This window comes from Salvelinus sp. IW2-2015, linkage group LG4q.1:29, assembly GCF_002910315.2.
Source record: "Salvelinus sp. IW2-2015 linkage group LG4q.1:29, ASM291031v2, whole genome shotgun sequence".
NCBI lineage: Eukaryota > Metazoa > Chordata > Actinopteri > Salmoniformes > Salmonidae > Salvelinus > Salvelinus sp. IW2-2015.
In genome coordinates this window covers 33,056,745-33,073,216 of record NC_036842.1, presented here as the reverse complement: position 1 = coordinate 33,073,216, position 16,472 = coordinate 33,056,745, and the positions used below count along the sequence as shown (strand labels likewise).

At 49.1% G+C, this 16,472-nt stretch overlaps 1 protein-coding gene across 1 annotated transcript in view; it reads right to left on the bottom strand.

Moving 5' to 3' along the window:
- The window catches only part of LOC111961845 (uncharacterized), a 56,404-nt gene extending 40,712 nt beyond the window's left edge, over positions 1–15,692 (bottom strand). The window contains exons 1-4 of the mRNA XM_023984429.2: positions 11,169–15,692; positions 6,134–6,277; positions 4,127–4,264; positions 3,528–3,697 (exon numbers count right to left, since the gene is read on the bottom strand). Of these exons, the coding sequence (XP_023840197.2) occupies positions 3,528–3,697; positions 4,127–4,264; positions 6,134–6,277; positions 11,169–12,582 (1,866 nt within the window). The 5' untranslated portion in view covers positions 12,583–15,692. The remainder of the gene's footprint in view (positions 1–3,527; positions 3,698–4,126; positions 4,265–6,133; positions 6,278–11,168) is intronic.
- Between the last annotated feature and the right edge of the window lie 780 nt (positions 15,693–16,472).

Genomic DNA, 16,472 nt, shown 5'->3' with positions numbered 1-16,472 from the left:
TCTGTAGCTGTGAGCCTCTCCTCTTCTCTGTCTGTAGCTGTGAGTCTCTCCCTCTTTCTCTGTCTGTAGCTGTGAGCCTCTCCCTCTTCCTCTGTCTGTAGCTTGTGAGTCTCTTCTCCCTCTTTCTCTGTCTGTAGCTGTGAGTCTCTCCCCTGTTTCTCTGTCTGTAGCTGTGAGCCTCTCCCTCTTTCTCTGTGTGTAGCGGTGAGCCTCTCCCTCTTTCCTCTGTGTGTAGCGGTTGGCTCTCCCTCTTTTCTGCGTTTAGCTGTGGAGCCTCTCCTCTTTCTCTGCGTGTAGCTGTGAGCCTCTCCCTCTTTCTCTGTCTGTAGCGGTGAGCCTCTCCTCTTTTCTCGGTCTGTAGCTGTGAGCCTCTCCCTCTTTCTCGGTCTGTAGCTGTGAGCCTCTCCTCTTCCTCTGCGTGTAGCTGTGAGGCCCTCCCTCTTCTCTGTGTGGTAGCTGTGAGTCTTCCCTCTTTCTCGGTTGTCTGTGAGCTCTCCCTCTTTCTCTGCGTGTAGCTGTGAGCCTCTCCCTCTCCCCTCCAGTCTCACTGTGTGCTTCATTTCTACCCCCCCTCTCCTGTGTGTGAGGCTCCCCCGTCTGTCTCTCTATGTGCAAGCCTCCCTCTCTCTCTCTCTCTCTCTCTCTCTGTGTGAGCCTCCCCTCTATTCTCTCCCTCTGTGCGAGCCTCCCTCTCTCTCCTGTGCGAGCCTCCCTCTCTCTCTCTCTCCTTCTGTCTCTCTCCTCTGTGCGAGCCTCTCCCTCTCTTTCTCTCCCTCTGTGGAGCCCCCTCTCTATCTCCCTCCTCTCCCTCCTCCTCTCTCTCTCTCTGCGCGAGCCTCCTCTCTCTCTGTGCGAGCCTCCTCTCTCTCTGTGCGAGCCTCCTCCCTCTCTGTGCGAGCCTCCCTCCCTCTCTCTGTGTGCGAGCCTCCCTCCCTCTCTCTCCGAGCGAGCCCTCCCCCTCTCTCTCCGAGCGAGCCTCTCTCTCCGAGCGAGCCTGCTCTCTCTCTCTCTGTGTGCGAGCCCCTCTTTCTCTCCGTCTGTGGCGAGCCTCCTCCTCTCTCTGTGTGGCGAGCCTCCCTCCCTCTCTCTCCGCAGGCGAGCCTCCCACCTCCTCCGACGAGCTCTCTCTCTCTCTCTGTGTGCGAGCCTCCCTCTTTCTCTCCGTCTGTGCGAGCCTCCCTCTTTCTCTCCGTCTGTGCGAGCCTCCCTCTTTCTCTCCGTCTGTGGCGAGCCTCCCTCTTTCTCTCCGTCTGTGCGAGCCTGCCTCCCTCTCCGTGTGTTTCGAGCCCCTTCTCTCTCCGTCCGTGCGAGCCTCCCTCTCTCTCCGTCGTGCGAGCCTCCCTCTCTCTCCGTCCGTGCGAGCCTCCCTCCCTCTCTGTTGCGAGCCTGCCTCCCTCTCTGTGTGCGAGCCTCCTCCCTCTTCTCTCTTGTGTGCGAGCCTAGCTCCCTCTCTGTGTGCGAGCCTGCCTCCCTCTCTGTGTGCCGACCTGCTCCTCTTGTGTGGAGCCTGCTCTTTCTGTGTGCGACGCCTGCCTCCCTTCTGTGTGCGAGCCTGCCTCCCTCTCTGTGTGCGAGCCTGGCCCTCCTCTGCTGTGTGGCGAGCCTGCCTCCCTCTCTGTGTGCGAGCCTGCCTCCTCTTCTGTGTGCGAGCCTGCCTCCCAGCTCTGTGTGCGAGCCTGCCTCCCTCTCTGTGTGCGAGCCTGCTCCCTCTCTGTGTGCGAGCCTGCCTCCCTTCTGTGTGCGAGCCTGCCTCCTCTCTGTGTGAGCGAGCCTGCTCCCTCTCTGTGTGCGAGCGCCTCCCTCTCTGTTGCGAGCCTGCCTCCTCTCTGTGTGCGAGCCTGCCTCCCTCTCTGTGTGCGAGCCTGCCTCCCTCTCTGTGTGCGAGCCCTGCCTCCCTCTTGTGTGCGAGCCTGCCTCTCTCCCTCTGTGCGAGCCTGACGCGTTCCTCTCCTCTGTGCGAAGGCCTACTGTCCTCTCCTCTGAGGCGCTCGCATCAGTTTTCTAGTGCAGAAGAGCCGTGCAGCTCCCTCTTCTCTCTGTGTGCGAGCTCCCTCCTTTTCTCTCGATTCCGTCCTCTTGTGCGAAGCCATACCCTCTTTCTCTGTAGTAGAGAGGGAGTGCCTCCGGCAGCAGGCAGCCTCGAGGGGTATTGGTGATCGCTCTTCGTTCCGCCAACACAGAGAGGGCGCGGGTGACAGGCGGTCACGGCGGGCGTTTCGCACCAGATCCAACTATCTCCCGCTTGAGCTGATCCAGCCCCCTCGTCTCAGCAGCCCTGAGAACCAGCTGTTTCGCTCGAGAGCGTCGGCACATTCTCCTCTATCCTCCCGCACTCTGTGCGAACACGAAGGCACTGAGGGCAGGGAGGCTTCCCCGCACAGCAGAGAGTGGAGGGAGGCTCGCAGTCATCTGAGCTATGAGGGAGGGAACAAAGGGGTGAAGGCCTCGACAGAGAGAGAGGGGGGAAAAGGGGAGGGCTCGCACAGAGAAAGAGGGGGTGAGGTCTACGGCAGTCAAGTGGAAGAGAGAGGGGAGGCTCGGCACAGAGGGGAGAGAGAGGGAAGGCTTTTCCGCACAGGGAGGGACGTAGGCAGAAGTTGATTGCGAGCATCGGCTAGCATCCCAGAGGGGGGGAGTCTCGCAGAGAGAGAGGGAGGGAGGTCCCTGCAGAGCGTCGAGGCGGAGGGAGTTGTCGCACACAGAGAGGGAGAGAGGCTCCGCCACAGCAGAGGCCTCGCAACAGAGGAGAGGGAGTCGCACACAGAGGGGGATAAGAAGGGGGGGCTCAGCCCCACTTCAGAGGGAGAGGGACGGCGGGCATAGGCTCGGTCCGCTACCAGCTCTCCGATTACAGTCAGGGAGAAGGGACGCGCTCTGCACACGAGGGAGACGGGAGAGAGGGGGGACTGGCTCGCTTCCTACCCATCTCTGTGCGAGCTCCTACCTCGGGAGGAGAGTGGAACAGGGGAGGAGAGGAGAACAGGGGAGGAGAGGAGAACAGGGGAGGGATTAGATGATGCTAGTTCACTGGCAGTGGGAGCAGAAACACATGGCCTCTCCCCTCTTCAATTATCATTCCACTTTCCTCCCCTTTCCAATCCTCGCTCTCTTCGACCCATTCTGTCTCCTCTCCTTCCTTTACCTTTCCACCTGACGTCTTCTCTACTCTCCTTCTCCCCCCCTTCCTTGCTCCCCTCTTCTGTCTTTCTCTCCCCTTCCCCCCTCAGTCTCTCCTTACATAAGAGGGATCAATTAGTGAAGGGCTGGTCTGCCCCCCAGGAAGCTTCACATGAAGTCATCTGACACACCCACCCATATATACACTGTGCTCAAGTACACTTAAAGAGCTAAAGCCAATAGCCTGAGTCACACCACAGGAATCACACTGTTGACCTTAATCCAGTCTGTGTGTTTAAAGCTGTGAGTGAGCCGTCTATTTGGAAGAGGAGAGATATTGCATCGGTGTTGAAGTTTTTACATGTTGGACTACGTGTGTGTGTGACTGTACGTGTGCATGTACTGTGTACCTGCAGAATGAGTATGAAGTAGTCGACAGGTTTGCCTCTCTGGTAGATGTAGTGCAGAGCAGAGCGCTTGTCGCTGTCGTTGAACTTGATCTCCTGAATGACGTCAGGGTGCCTCAGAATCCTCAGTAATACCTTCTCAGTGACCTGACTGGGACTGAACAGACTCACCTCTGATGGGGGGAGACACACACCCACAAATCACTTACAGATTGTACCATCAATTCAGACAAACCTGTCACAGTAAAGGCTGTAGAAGTGTAGAAGACATGAACAGGATGAAGTTGTACGCTGTAAGACTTGTTATGAGGATGTATGACCCATTTATGATGTCTAATCATCTCAACATCATCCTGACTAAACACCAACAATTCTGTTGATATATAGAGATGACTTTTTTTAATGACATTATAAAGTCTCATAAATGCTTATAACAAGTTAACGCGTTCTACCTTCAGGCTTTAAGACAAGTGTAACCGACAAATCTCCACTGAAATGCCATGACATCTGGTTGACCGGTGTTAACTTCTTCACTATAATACCATGGTACTATAGTAAAAGTGTTTACTACTAGCTACTTCCTGTCAGGTGAGTCAACTCACCTGTAGCCAGGAAGCGATGAGCAGCCAGCATCAGTTGAGGAGAGATCTTCACCCTGCACTCGTTCTCGGTGTGCTTAAAGGCAGAGAAGTCACGCATTCTCTTGTTAGGGTCCACCTTCTTTCTGTTCCTATTGTCAGCTGGAGAGAGGAGAGAAAGACAGTAGAGACAGAAAGAGAGTCGAGAGTAGAGAGAGAGTGTAGAGAGAGAGAGTAGAGAAAGTAGAGAGAGAGTAGAGAGAGAAAGAGTAGAGAGAAGAGAGAGAGAGTAGAGAGAGAGAAAGAGTAGAGAGAGTAGAGAGAAAGTAGAGAGAGAGTAGAGAGAGAGAAAGAGTAGAGAGAGAAGAGAGAGAGAGTAGAGCGAGAGAAAGAGTAGAGAGAGTAGAGAGAAAGTAGAGAGAGAAAGAGTAGAGAGAGAGAGAGGTGAAAGAGAGAGTAGAGAAAGAGAGAGTAGAGAAAGTAGAGAAAGAGAGAGTAGAGAAAGAAAGAGAAGAGAGAGAGTAGATAGAAAGTAGAGAGAGAGAGTAGATAGAAAGTAGAGAGAGAAAGTAGAGAGAGAAAGTAGAGAGTAGAGAGAGAAAGTAGAGAGAGAAAGTAGAGTAGAGAGAGTAGAGAGAGAAAGTAGAGAAAGAGAGAAGAGAGATAGAAAGAGTAAAAAAAGAGAGAGGAAGTCAGAGAAGACAGAGAGAAGAGTAGAGAAAGAGAGTAGAGAAAGAAAGAGACAAGAGTTAGAAAAAGAAGAAGAGAATAAGAAGTAGAGAGTAGAGAGAGAAAAGTAGAGAGTAAAGAGAGAAGTAGGAGAGAAAGTCAGAGAGAAGAAAGAGTAGAGAGAGAGTAAAGAAGAGAGGAGTTAGAAGAAATAGAGAGGATCAGACAAAGTAGGAGAAGAGTAGCAGAGAGAGAGTAGAAGAGAGAGTAGAGAATATAGAAAAGAAAGAGAGAGGGTTATCAGAATAAGTAGAGAGGTAGAGAGTAGAGAGAGAAGATTAGAGAGACGAAAGAGTTAGAAAGAAAGAGTGGAACGGAGAAGAGAAAGTCGAGAGAGAGAAAGTTGAGAGAGAAAAAGTAAGAAGAGTAGAGAGAGTAGGAGAGAGAGCGAAAGAGATAGAGAGAGTCGAGAGAGAATAGTAGAGAGAAGAGAGAGAGAGTAGAGAGAAAGAGAAGAGAGTAGAACTAGATAGAGGAGTTAGAGAGAGTTAGAGATAGAGAGTAAAAAAGATGATAAGAAGAAAGAGAGCAGTAGAGAAAAGAGAGCGAGAAGAAGAGAGTTAGAGAGAGTAAGATATGAGAGAGAGAGAAAGGAGAGAGTAGAGAGAAAGAGCGAGTCGAGAGAGAGAGAGAAAGAGAGAGTCGAGAGAGAGAGAGAGAGAGAGAAAGAGAGAGTCGAGAGAGAGAGAGAGAGAGAAAGAGAGAGTCGAGAGAGAGAGTAGAGAGAAAGGAGAGAGTAGAGAGAAAGAGAGAGTCGAGAGAGAGAGAAAATAGGAAGAGGGGATAGAGGGAAAATGACAACAGCCATGTTTACCACGAGTGAATTCACTATCCACACAAACATTTTTTAGGAGGATGGGAGCTTCGTTCTCTTTATGTAGTTTTCTGTTGACAATTCTGAAATGAGATGGGACACAGTGATAGAGGGGAGATGACAGTATGAAATTGGTGGAGGGGTTGGCATTCTGAAGGAGATGTTGGGAAACTGCAACGCAGCCTCTGTTTCAATACAACACAACTCCTGAAGAGCTGATAGGTAGGCTTTTGCTCCAGCCCTACACTTGATCACACGATTCAGTTAGTCAAGGTCCTGAGGAGAAGCTGCTTCGTAGAATCAGATGTGTTAGAACAGGGTTGGAAACAAATCCTGCAGGAGGGTTGATCTCCAGGAGTTGTGTTAACCAATTGCCATCCATAATTTAACTCATTACACTCCAGTTCACTACAGAAGAAGTAAATTGACTCTGGACTGATCCATTGTCCCTGTGTAGTTTAAATCAGGGTTGGTTGATGTTGACTCACTATAAAGATCGGACTCGTCCAGTATCTCTGATTTGATGATCTCCTCGATGACATCCTCCAAGGTAACCAATCCCAGCACCTCGTAGAAGGGATCCCCCTCCCCCTCGTTGTTCACCTTCTGAACGATGGCCAGGTGAGATTTACCTAGAAGGGTGAACACCAGAGATAGAGTCAAGACCAGAACCCACACACCAAGAAGCAGAAAATACCAAGATCAGTCAGTACTGGGGTCAATCAGACAGTCAGTACTGGGGACAATCAGTCAGTCAGTCGGTACTGGGGACAATCAGACAGTCAGTACTGGGGTCAATCAGACAGTCAGTACTGGGGACAATCAGTCAGTCAGTCGGTACTGGGGACAATCAGTCAGTCAGTCGGTACCGGTACCGTCAATCAGTCAGTCAGTACTGGGGTCAATCAGTCAGTCAGTACTGGGGTCAATCAGTCAGTCAGTACTGGGGTCAGTTAATCAGTCAGTCAGTACTGGGGTCAGTTAATCAGTCAGTCAGTACTGGGGTCAGTTAATCAGTCAGTCAGTCAGTACTGGGGTCAGTCAGTCAGTACTGGGTCAGTCCAGTCAGTAACTGGGTCCAGTTAATCAAGTCAGTCAGGTCCAGTACTGGTCTCAGTCATCATACTGGGTCAGTTAAGTCAGTCAGTCAGTCAGTCATCAGTGGGTCAGTTCAGATCAGTCAGTCAGTCATGTCACGGGTCAGTCTAATAAGTCAAGTCAGTCAGTAACTGGGTTCAGTTAATCAGTCAGTCAGTCAGTAACTGGGTCCAGTTAATCAAGTCAGTCAGTCAGTACTGGGGTCAGTCAGTAATGGAAGTCAGTCAGTCCAGTACTGTGGGTCAGTTAATCCTGTCAGTCATCAGTAACTGGGTCCATTAATAAGTCAGTCAGTCAGTACTGGGTCAGTTAATCAGTCAGTCAGTCAGTACTGGGTCAGTTAATCAGTCAGTCAGTCAGTTACTGGGTCAGTTAATCAGTCAGTCCAGTCCAGTACTGGGGTCAGTACAGATCAGGGGTCAATCAGTTGGGGTACTGGGTCTGGTGTGTACTGGGTGCTGGGGTTGGGTACTGGGTCCTGGGTGTGGGTATCATGTGTGTTGGGTACTGGGTCCGGGTGTTGGGTCCTGGGTGTGGGCGTGGGTGTACGGGGTCCTGGGTGTTGGTACCTGGGGTTCCTGGGTGTTGTGGGTCCTCGTGGTTACCCTGGGTTTGGGTACGGGGTAGTCTACTTTATGTGAACTCACTAATAACATACACATAACATCACCCTCCCCCCCCGAGTCTGTTCTGATCTCTGGTTCTTCCCCCAGTCCTCCTCTCTTTAAGCTCGAAGTCATACAAAAAGGGGATGGGGATAGAGAGACAGAAGGGTAATCACTCACTCTCCTGGTTTACTATTTCTCCCTTCCCGCTCTTACGCTGTCCCCCTCTTATCCTCCTCTCCCCTCTTATCCTCCTCTCTCCCTCTATCCTCCTCTCTCCTCTTATCCCCTCTCTCCCCTTATTCTCCTCTCCCCCTTACTCCTCTCTCCCTCTTATCCTCCTCTCTCCCTCTTATCCTCCTCTCTCTCCTTTCCCCTTATCCTCCTCTCCCCTCTTTCCTCTCTTCCTCTCATCTCTATCTGTCCTCTACCCCTCTCCTCTTATCCTCCTCTCTTCCTCCTCTCTCCTCATCCTCCTCTCTCCTCTATCCGCCTGTCCCTCTATCCTCCTCTCTCCCTCTTAATCCTCCTCTCTCCCTCTTATCCTCCTCTCTCCCTCTTATCCTCCTCTCTCCTCTTATCCTCCTCTCTCCCCTCTTATCCTGCCTACTCTCCCTCCTCTCTCCTCTTATCCTCCTCTCTCCCTCTTATCCTCCTCTCCCCTCTATCCTCCTCTCTCACTCTTATCTCCTCTCTCCCTCTTATCTCTCCTCTCTCCCTCTTATTCCCTCCTCTCCTCCTCTTATCCTCCTCTCTCCCTCTCTCATCCTCCTCTCTCCACCTCTTATCCTCCTCTCTCCCTCTTACCTCCTCTCTCCCTCTTATCCTCCTCTCTCCGCTCTTTATCCTCCTCTCTCCTCTTACCCTTCCCTCTTATCCTCCTTCTCCCTCTTATCCTCTCTCTCCCTCTTCCTCTTCTCCCTCTATCCTCCTCTCTCCCTCTTATCCTGCCTCTCTCCCTTCCTTATTCCTCCTCTCCCTCTTATCCTCCTTCTCCCTCTATCTCCTTCTCTCCCTTTATCCTCCTCTCTCCCTCTTATCCTCCTTCCCCTCTTATCCGCTCTGTCCCTCTTATCCCTCCTCTCCCCTCTTATCCTCCTCTCCCCTCTTATCCTCCTCTCTCCCTTATCCTCCTCTCCCGCTCTTACCTCTCAGGTGTTGGAACACACTGTTCTGTTATTTACAAGCTCTGTCCACATTATAATATTGATGTGATATACCCTATTGCATTTTCAGCCTGCAGTTAAAGGCGACAGCGAACAACACAGTGGGAAATTGATGCCGAGTCAGTCAACCTAACACACACACTGTACTGTATACCTTTCCCACTGACAACACATGCTGACACCTCATCACAATGCTGTCACCCTCCAGCCAATGAAGAAAAGAGTAGACACCGTGGTCAGAAGAGTGAGTCACACGGTGATTAGCACAGCGATGATCTGAATGCGTGGTTGTTAGGCTCAGTCAGTGTCGTCCATCTTTGATCTCTGACTGTCTGTGTGTGTGAAGATCAGCACTGGCCTGTCACTATCCCTCACTAGTCACCATGCTGGTCTAACCACAGATACAAGGCTACTTCAACAACTAACCCTTAACCCTCACCCATACCTTGTCCCAACCTTACTCATGGGTTAATGTTGGATGGAACAAAAGCCTGCACATCCTGTGGTCTGCAGGACCAGGTGGGGCACTTTGGCAGCAGCAGCTTGCTCTACAGGCTGAGACCCAGCTCCAGACTGACAGTACAGCTGAGACCCCAGCTCCAGACTGACAGTACAGCTGAAACCCCAGCTCCAGACTGACAGTACAGCTGAGAACCCCGCTCCAAGACTGACAGTACAGCTGAGACCCGGCTCCAAGACTGCAGTAACAGCTGAGACCCCCGGCTCCAGACTGACAGTACAGCTGAGACCCGGCTCCAGATGACAGTACAGCTGAGACCCCGGCTCCAGACTGACAGTACAGCTGAGACCCCGGCTCCAGACTAGACAGTACAGCTGAGACCCCGGCTCCAGACTGACAGTACAGCTGAGACCCCCCCAGCTGACAGCTACGCAGACGACAGTACAGCTGAGACCCCGGCTCCAGACTGACAGTACAGCTGAGCCCCGGCTCCAGACTGACAGTACAGCTGAGACCCCGGCTCCAGAATGACAGTACAGCTAGACCCCGGCTCCAGACTGACAGTACAGCTGAGACCCCAGCTCCAGACTGACAGTACAGCTGAGACCCCAGCTCCAGACTGACAGTACAGCTGAGACTCCAGCTCCAGACTGACAGTACAGCTGAGACTCCAGCTCCAGACTGACAGTAACAGCTGAGACCCCAGCTCCAGACTGACAGTAAGCTGAGACCCAGCTCCAGACTGACAGTACAGCTGAGACCCCAGCTCCAGACTGACAGTACAGCTGAGACCCCAGCCCACTGACAGTAGCTGAGACCCCAGCTCCAGACGACAGTACAGCTGAGACCAGCTCCAGACTGACAGTACAGCTGAGACCCAGCTCCAGACTGACAGTACAGCTGAGACCCCAGCTCCAGACTGACAGTTCAGCTGAGACCCAGCTCCAGACTGACAGTACAGCTGAGAGCCAGCTCCAGACTGACAGTTCAGCTGAGACCCCAGCTCCAGACTGACATACAGCTGAGACCCCAGCTCCAGACTGACAGTAAGCTAGACCCCAGCTCCAGACTGACAGTACAGCTGAGACCCCAGCTCCAGACTGACAGTACAGCTGAGACCCCAGCTCCAGACTGACAGTACAGCTGAGACCCCAGCTCCAGACTGACAGTTCAGCTGTTCCAACTGATCCATTAAACCCACTGGTCACCCAGAGAGTGGGTGACCCTCTTCACAATAAGGCCTAGGCTAATATATATATATATAAACAGTTATGACAGCTGGTGACATCTGTCATTCTTCACACACATCACGATGATACAAACTGTAGTTTGGGTCAGCTAACTGGCTAGGCATATAGTTAGCCACCTAGGTTGTGTTATGAGCATGCAACATCAAATGACTTGATGTTGATAACATGCGTTACAACTTTTGAGTGAAGGTTACAACAGCCTAGCTAGCCTAGCCCTGGAAGCCCTAAGACTGAGAACGAATGCAGCCTAAAGACTGAGAGACGATAGGCAGCCCTAAGACTGAGAGACGATAGCAGCCCTAAAGCCTGAGCGACGATAGCAGCCCTAAGCCTGAGAGACGATAGCAGCCCTAAGACTGAGAGACGATAGCAGCCCTAAGCCTGAGAGACGATAGCAGCCCTAAGACTGAGAGACGATAGCAGCCCTAACCCAATGCTCTCCCCCGTGTGGCCCTACTATCCTAAATGACAACAGAACTGAAATGACAACAGAATGGACCAATAAGTAATTCTGGAAAGGTTCCTGGAGTTATAGGTACAGACTTCTGTTCCAGGCCAGCACTAACACAGCTGATTCAACTAATCAACCAGGTGTGAATAGTGCAGGTCTAGAACAAAAACCTATTCCCTGTAGCTATCCAGAGACAGAGTTGATGACCCCTAGATTGTGATGTGTCACATTTGTTCCCTGCCATGACAACTGGGTTGAGATATTCCACTCATCGATACACACATCAATACAGCCAGGGGCACATCTGTCTCTGTGTCAGTGTGTGTGAGTGTGAGTGTGAGTGTGAGTGTGAGTGTGAGTGTGAGTGTGAGTGTGTGTGTATTGATTATGGGGAGTGACAGATGCATTATAAATACTTTTCCATACATCAACCATGTATGTAAATATGGTGATGTATGACACATGCTTCCCCCGTCCCTCCAGATATACACACCTTTCTTGAACTCCTCTAGCATGGAGTCCAGCCTTGTGTCGTGGAACACAAAGTGGACCGGGTGGTTGTAGAACTTGGTGATGGTCTTCAGGGTGGTGCAGTCGTCAGGGTCCACGAACGCCAGGTCCTTCACATACAGGATGTCCACGATGTTGGAGCGCTCGTCATCGAACACGGGGATACGTGTGTAGCCGCTCTCCATGATCTCTGACATGGTGTTGAAGTCGAGGACCGCGTCGTTCTGGATCATGAAGCAGTGGGCCAGAGGTGTCATCACGCTCTCCACCGTCTTATTCCGGAGTTCCAGAGCTCCTTGGATCATGTTGAGCTCCTCTTTGACCAGGTCGTTGTAYGGTTCCGTCACCCTGAGCATCTCCACCAGCTTCTCGCGGTTATACACAGTGCCGATCTCCTGGCCTAGGAGCACGTCTAGGAGCTTGCTGACGGGGAAGGAGAGGGGGAAGGTGAGCAACATGAAGAACTTGGTCACCTGGATGGTGTTGGCGCCCACCGCCAGCCCGTGGCGAGAACACAGCGCCTGGGGGACTATCTCACCGAAAATCACAATACCCACTGTGGAGGCGACCACAGCGCCCAGCCCAGAGCCTATCAGGTCATCCAGGAGGATGGTGAGTGTGGTATTGACCAAGACGTTGCCAAGCAACAGAGAACAGAGAAGGTAGTTCCCCTTGCTGCGGATGGGCTCAATTTTGCGGGCGTATTTCTTCTCCTTCTCTGAGCCACAGCTCTGGACTATACGGAGCTCCATGGGGTCCAGAGCCATGAGCCCCAGGTTCAGCCCGCTGAACATGCCAGACAGCACCAACAGACAACAGATGAGGATGATCTGGAACCACAGGGGGAGGAGAGTTTTTTCCCCCTCCACCACCCGCAGTCTCCCGTCGCTATCCCCGAGCAGAGCCCACCTACCATCAGCCAAACTCCTGATGCACAGCCCGTACTCCTTGTGCGGCTCGCTCTTACGAAGCGGCTTAATGTTTATTTTGAGTACCCCCGTGGTCCCCCGGCTACTGATGTTCATGTAGTTTGCGATGCTGAAGTCTTTTGTGAAATCAACACAAGTGCTGTTAGGTGTGTCGTCAATAATGTTATTGTTTCCCCCATCCTCGCTCCCATCCCCTCGTTCTGTGAAGCGGATCTGAGCCCAGGTGCCCGAGTTGAGCTGCACACCGTAGAACCGGAGCTGCACTGTGCTCTCCTCCGTTAATTGGATGACCCCATCGTCAGTGGTCGAGGCCGGTTTGTCGCTCCTCTCCAGCCGCATACCGAGCACCTGGCTCCCGCTGCTGCGGACACTTGAAGTGGCTGTTATGGTGCGTCCCCCCACCGCACTCCAAAGGAAAACGATTAGAGTCAGAATGTAGCCTTGCTGCCCGCTCCATTCTGTCGCCATGTTTGTTTGACTGTACTGGCGACCTGGGTGCTGACGTCACTACTCATCTCCCTCCAGCCCCGCTCCTATTACCATAATAACCCTAAAGCACCGCCTATCGGGCACGGCAGGTATAGCCATACACGTGTGTAACATACTGTTGGGGTTCAGCACAGGAGGTTGGTGGCACCTTCATTGGGGAGGACGGGCTCGTGGTAATGGCTGGAGTGGAATTGGTGGGATAGTATCAAAAACATTAAACACATGGTTTCCATGTGTTTGATGTTATTCCATTGACTCCGTTCCAGCCATTATTATGAACCATCCTCCCTAACCCTTGACTTCCACATTTTGTTGTTACAGCCTGAATTGAAAATGGATTAAATAGATTTTTCTCTCACACCCATCTACACACAAAGTGAAAACATGTTTTTATAATTTTTATCAAATCTATTGAAAATGACATACAGAAATATCACATTTACATAAGTATTCACACCCCTGAGTCACACCTTTGGCAGCGATTACAGCTGTGAGTCTTTCTGGGTAAGTCTTTTGCACTTCTGGATTGTGCAATATCTGCACATTATTCTTTTTTAATTCTTCAAGCTCTGAAGTTGGTTGTTGATCATTGCTAGACAGCCAAGTCAAGCTGTAACCAGGAACATTCAATGTCGTCTTGGTATGCAACTCCAGTGTATATTTGCCCTTGTGTTTTAGGTTATTGTCTTGCTGAAAGGAGAATTTCTCTTCTAGTGTCTGTTGGAAAACAGACTGAACCAGATTTTCCTCTAGGACTTACTTTGCCTGTGCTTAGTTCTACTCCGTTGCTTTTTATCCCCCAAAAATCCCTAGTCCTTGCCAATGACAAGCATACCCATAACCTGATGCAATCACCACCATGCTTGAAAATATGAAGACTGGTACTCGGTGATGTGTGTGTTGGATTTGCCCCAAACATAAAGCTTTGTATTCAGGACATAAAGTTAATTTCTTTGTCATTATTTAAATTTTTTACTTTATTGCCAAAAGGATGCATGTTTTGGAATATTTTTATTCTGTACAGGCTTCTTTCTTTTCACTCTGTCATTTAAGTTAGTAATGTGGAGTAAATACAATATTGTTGATCCATCCTCCGTTTTCTCCTATCACAGCCATTAAAGTCTATAACTGTTTTAAAGTCACCATTGGCCTCATGGTGAAATCCCTCTCCGGCAACTGAGTTAGGAAGTACCCTTCTATCTTTCTATTTACTGGGTTTATTGATACACCAGCCATAGTGTAATGAATAACTTGCTCAAAATAATGTTCAATATCATTTTTTTTTTACCCATTTACCAATCAGCGCCCTTCTTTGTGAGGCATTGGAAAAACCTCCCTGAGACATTGCAGCTATTCATTTTTTATTAATTTGAAGAAAAAAATATATAAAAAAACATAATTCCACTTTGACATTGGTTTGGTTGAGTGGTCTTCAACCCTGAATCCAATCTAAAAAACAACAACTTTTAGACAGGGTCTTTTGGTAAAGGGTATTATGTGTAGGCTAGTGTCACTAAATCTCAATTTAAAAGACCCTTTACCAAAAGACCCTGTCTAAAAGTTGTTGTTTTTTAGATTGGATTCAGGGTTGAAGACCACTCAACCAAACCAAAGATGTGCATGATGTGGTAACGTCTGTGCTCAGTGGCAAAGCAGATGGATAGTCGGATGGTCATTCGTGTCACTGAGACAGTTGCAGTCAGTGTTACTGATGCAACTCACCGCCGGCGGTCACTGGTAGATGTGACTATGAGCTGATAGTCTCTCAATCTCTTAAGGGATGGATGGGTCAAAAACAAAGGGTGGACAACAAATCATAAAACGTGTTAAAGTCTATGCTCCACGTGCATTTTTAAACAGACTAAAATATGAATAATAAAACAATTTAGGATAAAAGGCTAGCGTAATGATTGAAATAATCTAATCTCTTATAAAAAAAATAAACCTATGCTTTAGGCTATTCAATTTGTGCGTACCAGTTTTAAATATGTCACCGTGTAGTAGCCTAGTGAGGTAGATGTGACTTAATTCTCTGCTGATCTATGATTTTTTTTTAAATCCTATGACTTTTCCGTGACCTAGACCTACGTAACAATAACACGATACTGTAGAAATCACGGTTGTGTTTTATCCAATGATAGTAGTTTTTATGCGATCTTATATTGCCATCTAGTGGACAAAAACGGAATATCCCTGATTGGGCAGCGCTTTTAAAATAGCGCCGTCAAATAACATTTATTCTTCAAAAAAAGAATCATGGTACAAGAACATTTAAAATGTCATGATACTACAAAATTGGAATATTATGAATATAATTCTGATCAAGAAACATCTTAAACATTTTCAGGATTCAACTTTCATTTTGAAAATAAATATTTTACGATCATGAGATATCCTTTCTAGAATGACTGATCTATTAAAACCACCCATTGACAATGAGTGCATCTTAACATTGTGTAAGAATCCTCTCTTTGGGTTGCTATAATAGTAAAACAACCAATAAAGATATGTATCTATCAGCTGTCAATTAATACAATTGTTAATGAAACTGTTCATAAGAAGCATCGTTAGTGAAAACACGAAACTATATTCATTGCTCCACTTCATAATCATTCCTTCATCTTCCACATGCACCGTTTGTCTTTTTACATTGAACTAATGTAGCCGATATAACAAAGTGTCTTTTCTGTGCTGAAAACTGTCACTATTCCATTCACACAATACTATAAAACAAAGACGTATAGTTCTAACTCAAACCCAACGTGACTCGTGTACAAAATGCTTGTACAGATCCTTTTTTCTAGAAAAGCATTGGAAAATGTCCTGTCATAATAGCTAATCTCATAACTGAGAACAGAGGTGTTTAAACTGCACTGTATACTCTACATTGCTATCTTCACTACCCCAGATCTCATATTCGTGTGTTTGTGTGTGGGCATGTGTGTGGCCCCTCTCTCCTGGGGCTCTGTGTCTGTCTGTCAGTGTGTGTGTGTTGTGTGTGTGTGTTACTCCAGCTGTCCATCCCCTCTGATACTCCTAGGGCTCTGTGTCTGTCTGTCAGTGTGTGTTGTGTGTGTGTGTGTGTTACTCCATACAAGCCAGACAGATACACACATAACCAGGCCAGACAGATAACACACATACAAGCCAGACAGATACCAACCCATAACAGCCAGACATATACAAACATTATAGCTAGACATATACAAACATACAGCCAGACATATACACACATACAGCTAGACATATACACACATACAGCTAGACGATACACACATACAGCCAGACAGATACACACATACAGCCAGACAGATACACACATACAGCTAGACAGATACACACATACAGCCAGAACAGATACACACATACAGCAGACAGATAACACACATACAGCCAGACATATACAAACATATAGCTAGATATACCAACATACAGCCAGACATATACACACATACAGCTAGACAATTACACACATACAGCTAGACAGATACACAGTAGTAATTCTGTATTGTGTCCTGTGTGTAGATGTGCTGCGTTTTGACAACACCTAAGCGTTCTGCAGTCGAAGAAGATCAGCTACACTGTCAATGTTCTACTGCCAGACGGACAGACAAGAGAGCCCTAGGAGTATCAGAGGGGATGGACGGCTGGAGTAACACACACACACAACACACACACACTGACAGACAGACAGACACAGAGCCCTAGGAGTATCAGAGGGGATGGGCGGCTGGAGTAACACACACACCACATACACACACACACACACACACACTGACAGACAGACACAGAGCCCTAGGAGTATAGAGGGGATGGACGGCTGGAGTAACACAGGACAAACATCACACACGCGACCAACACACAAAACA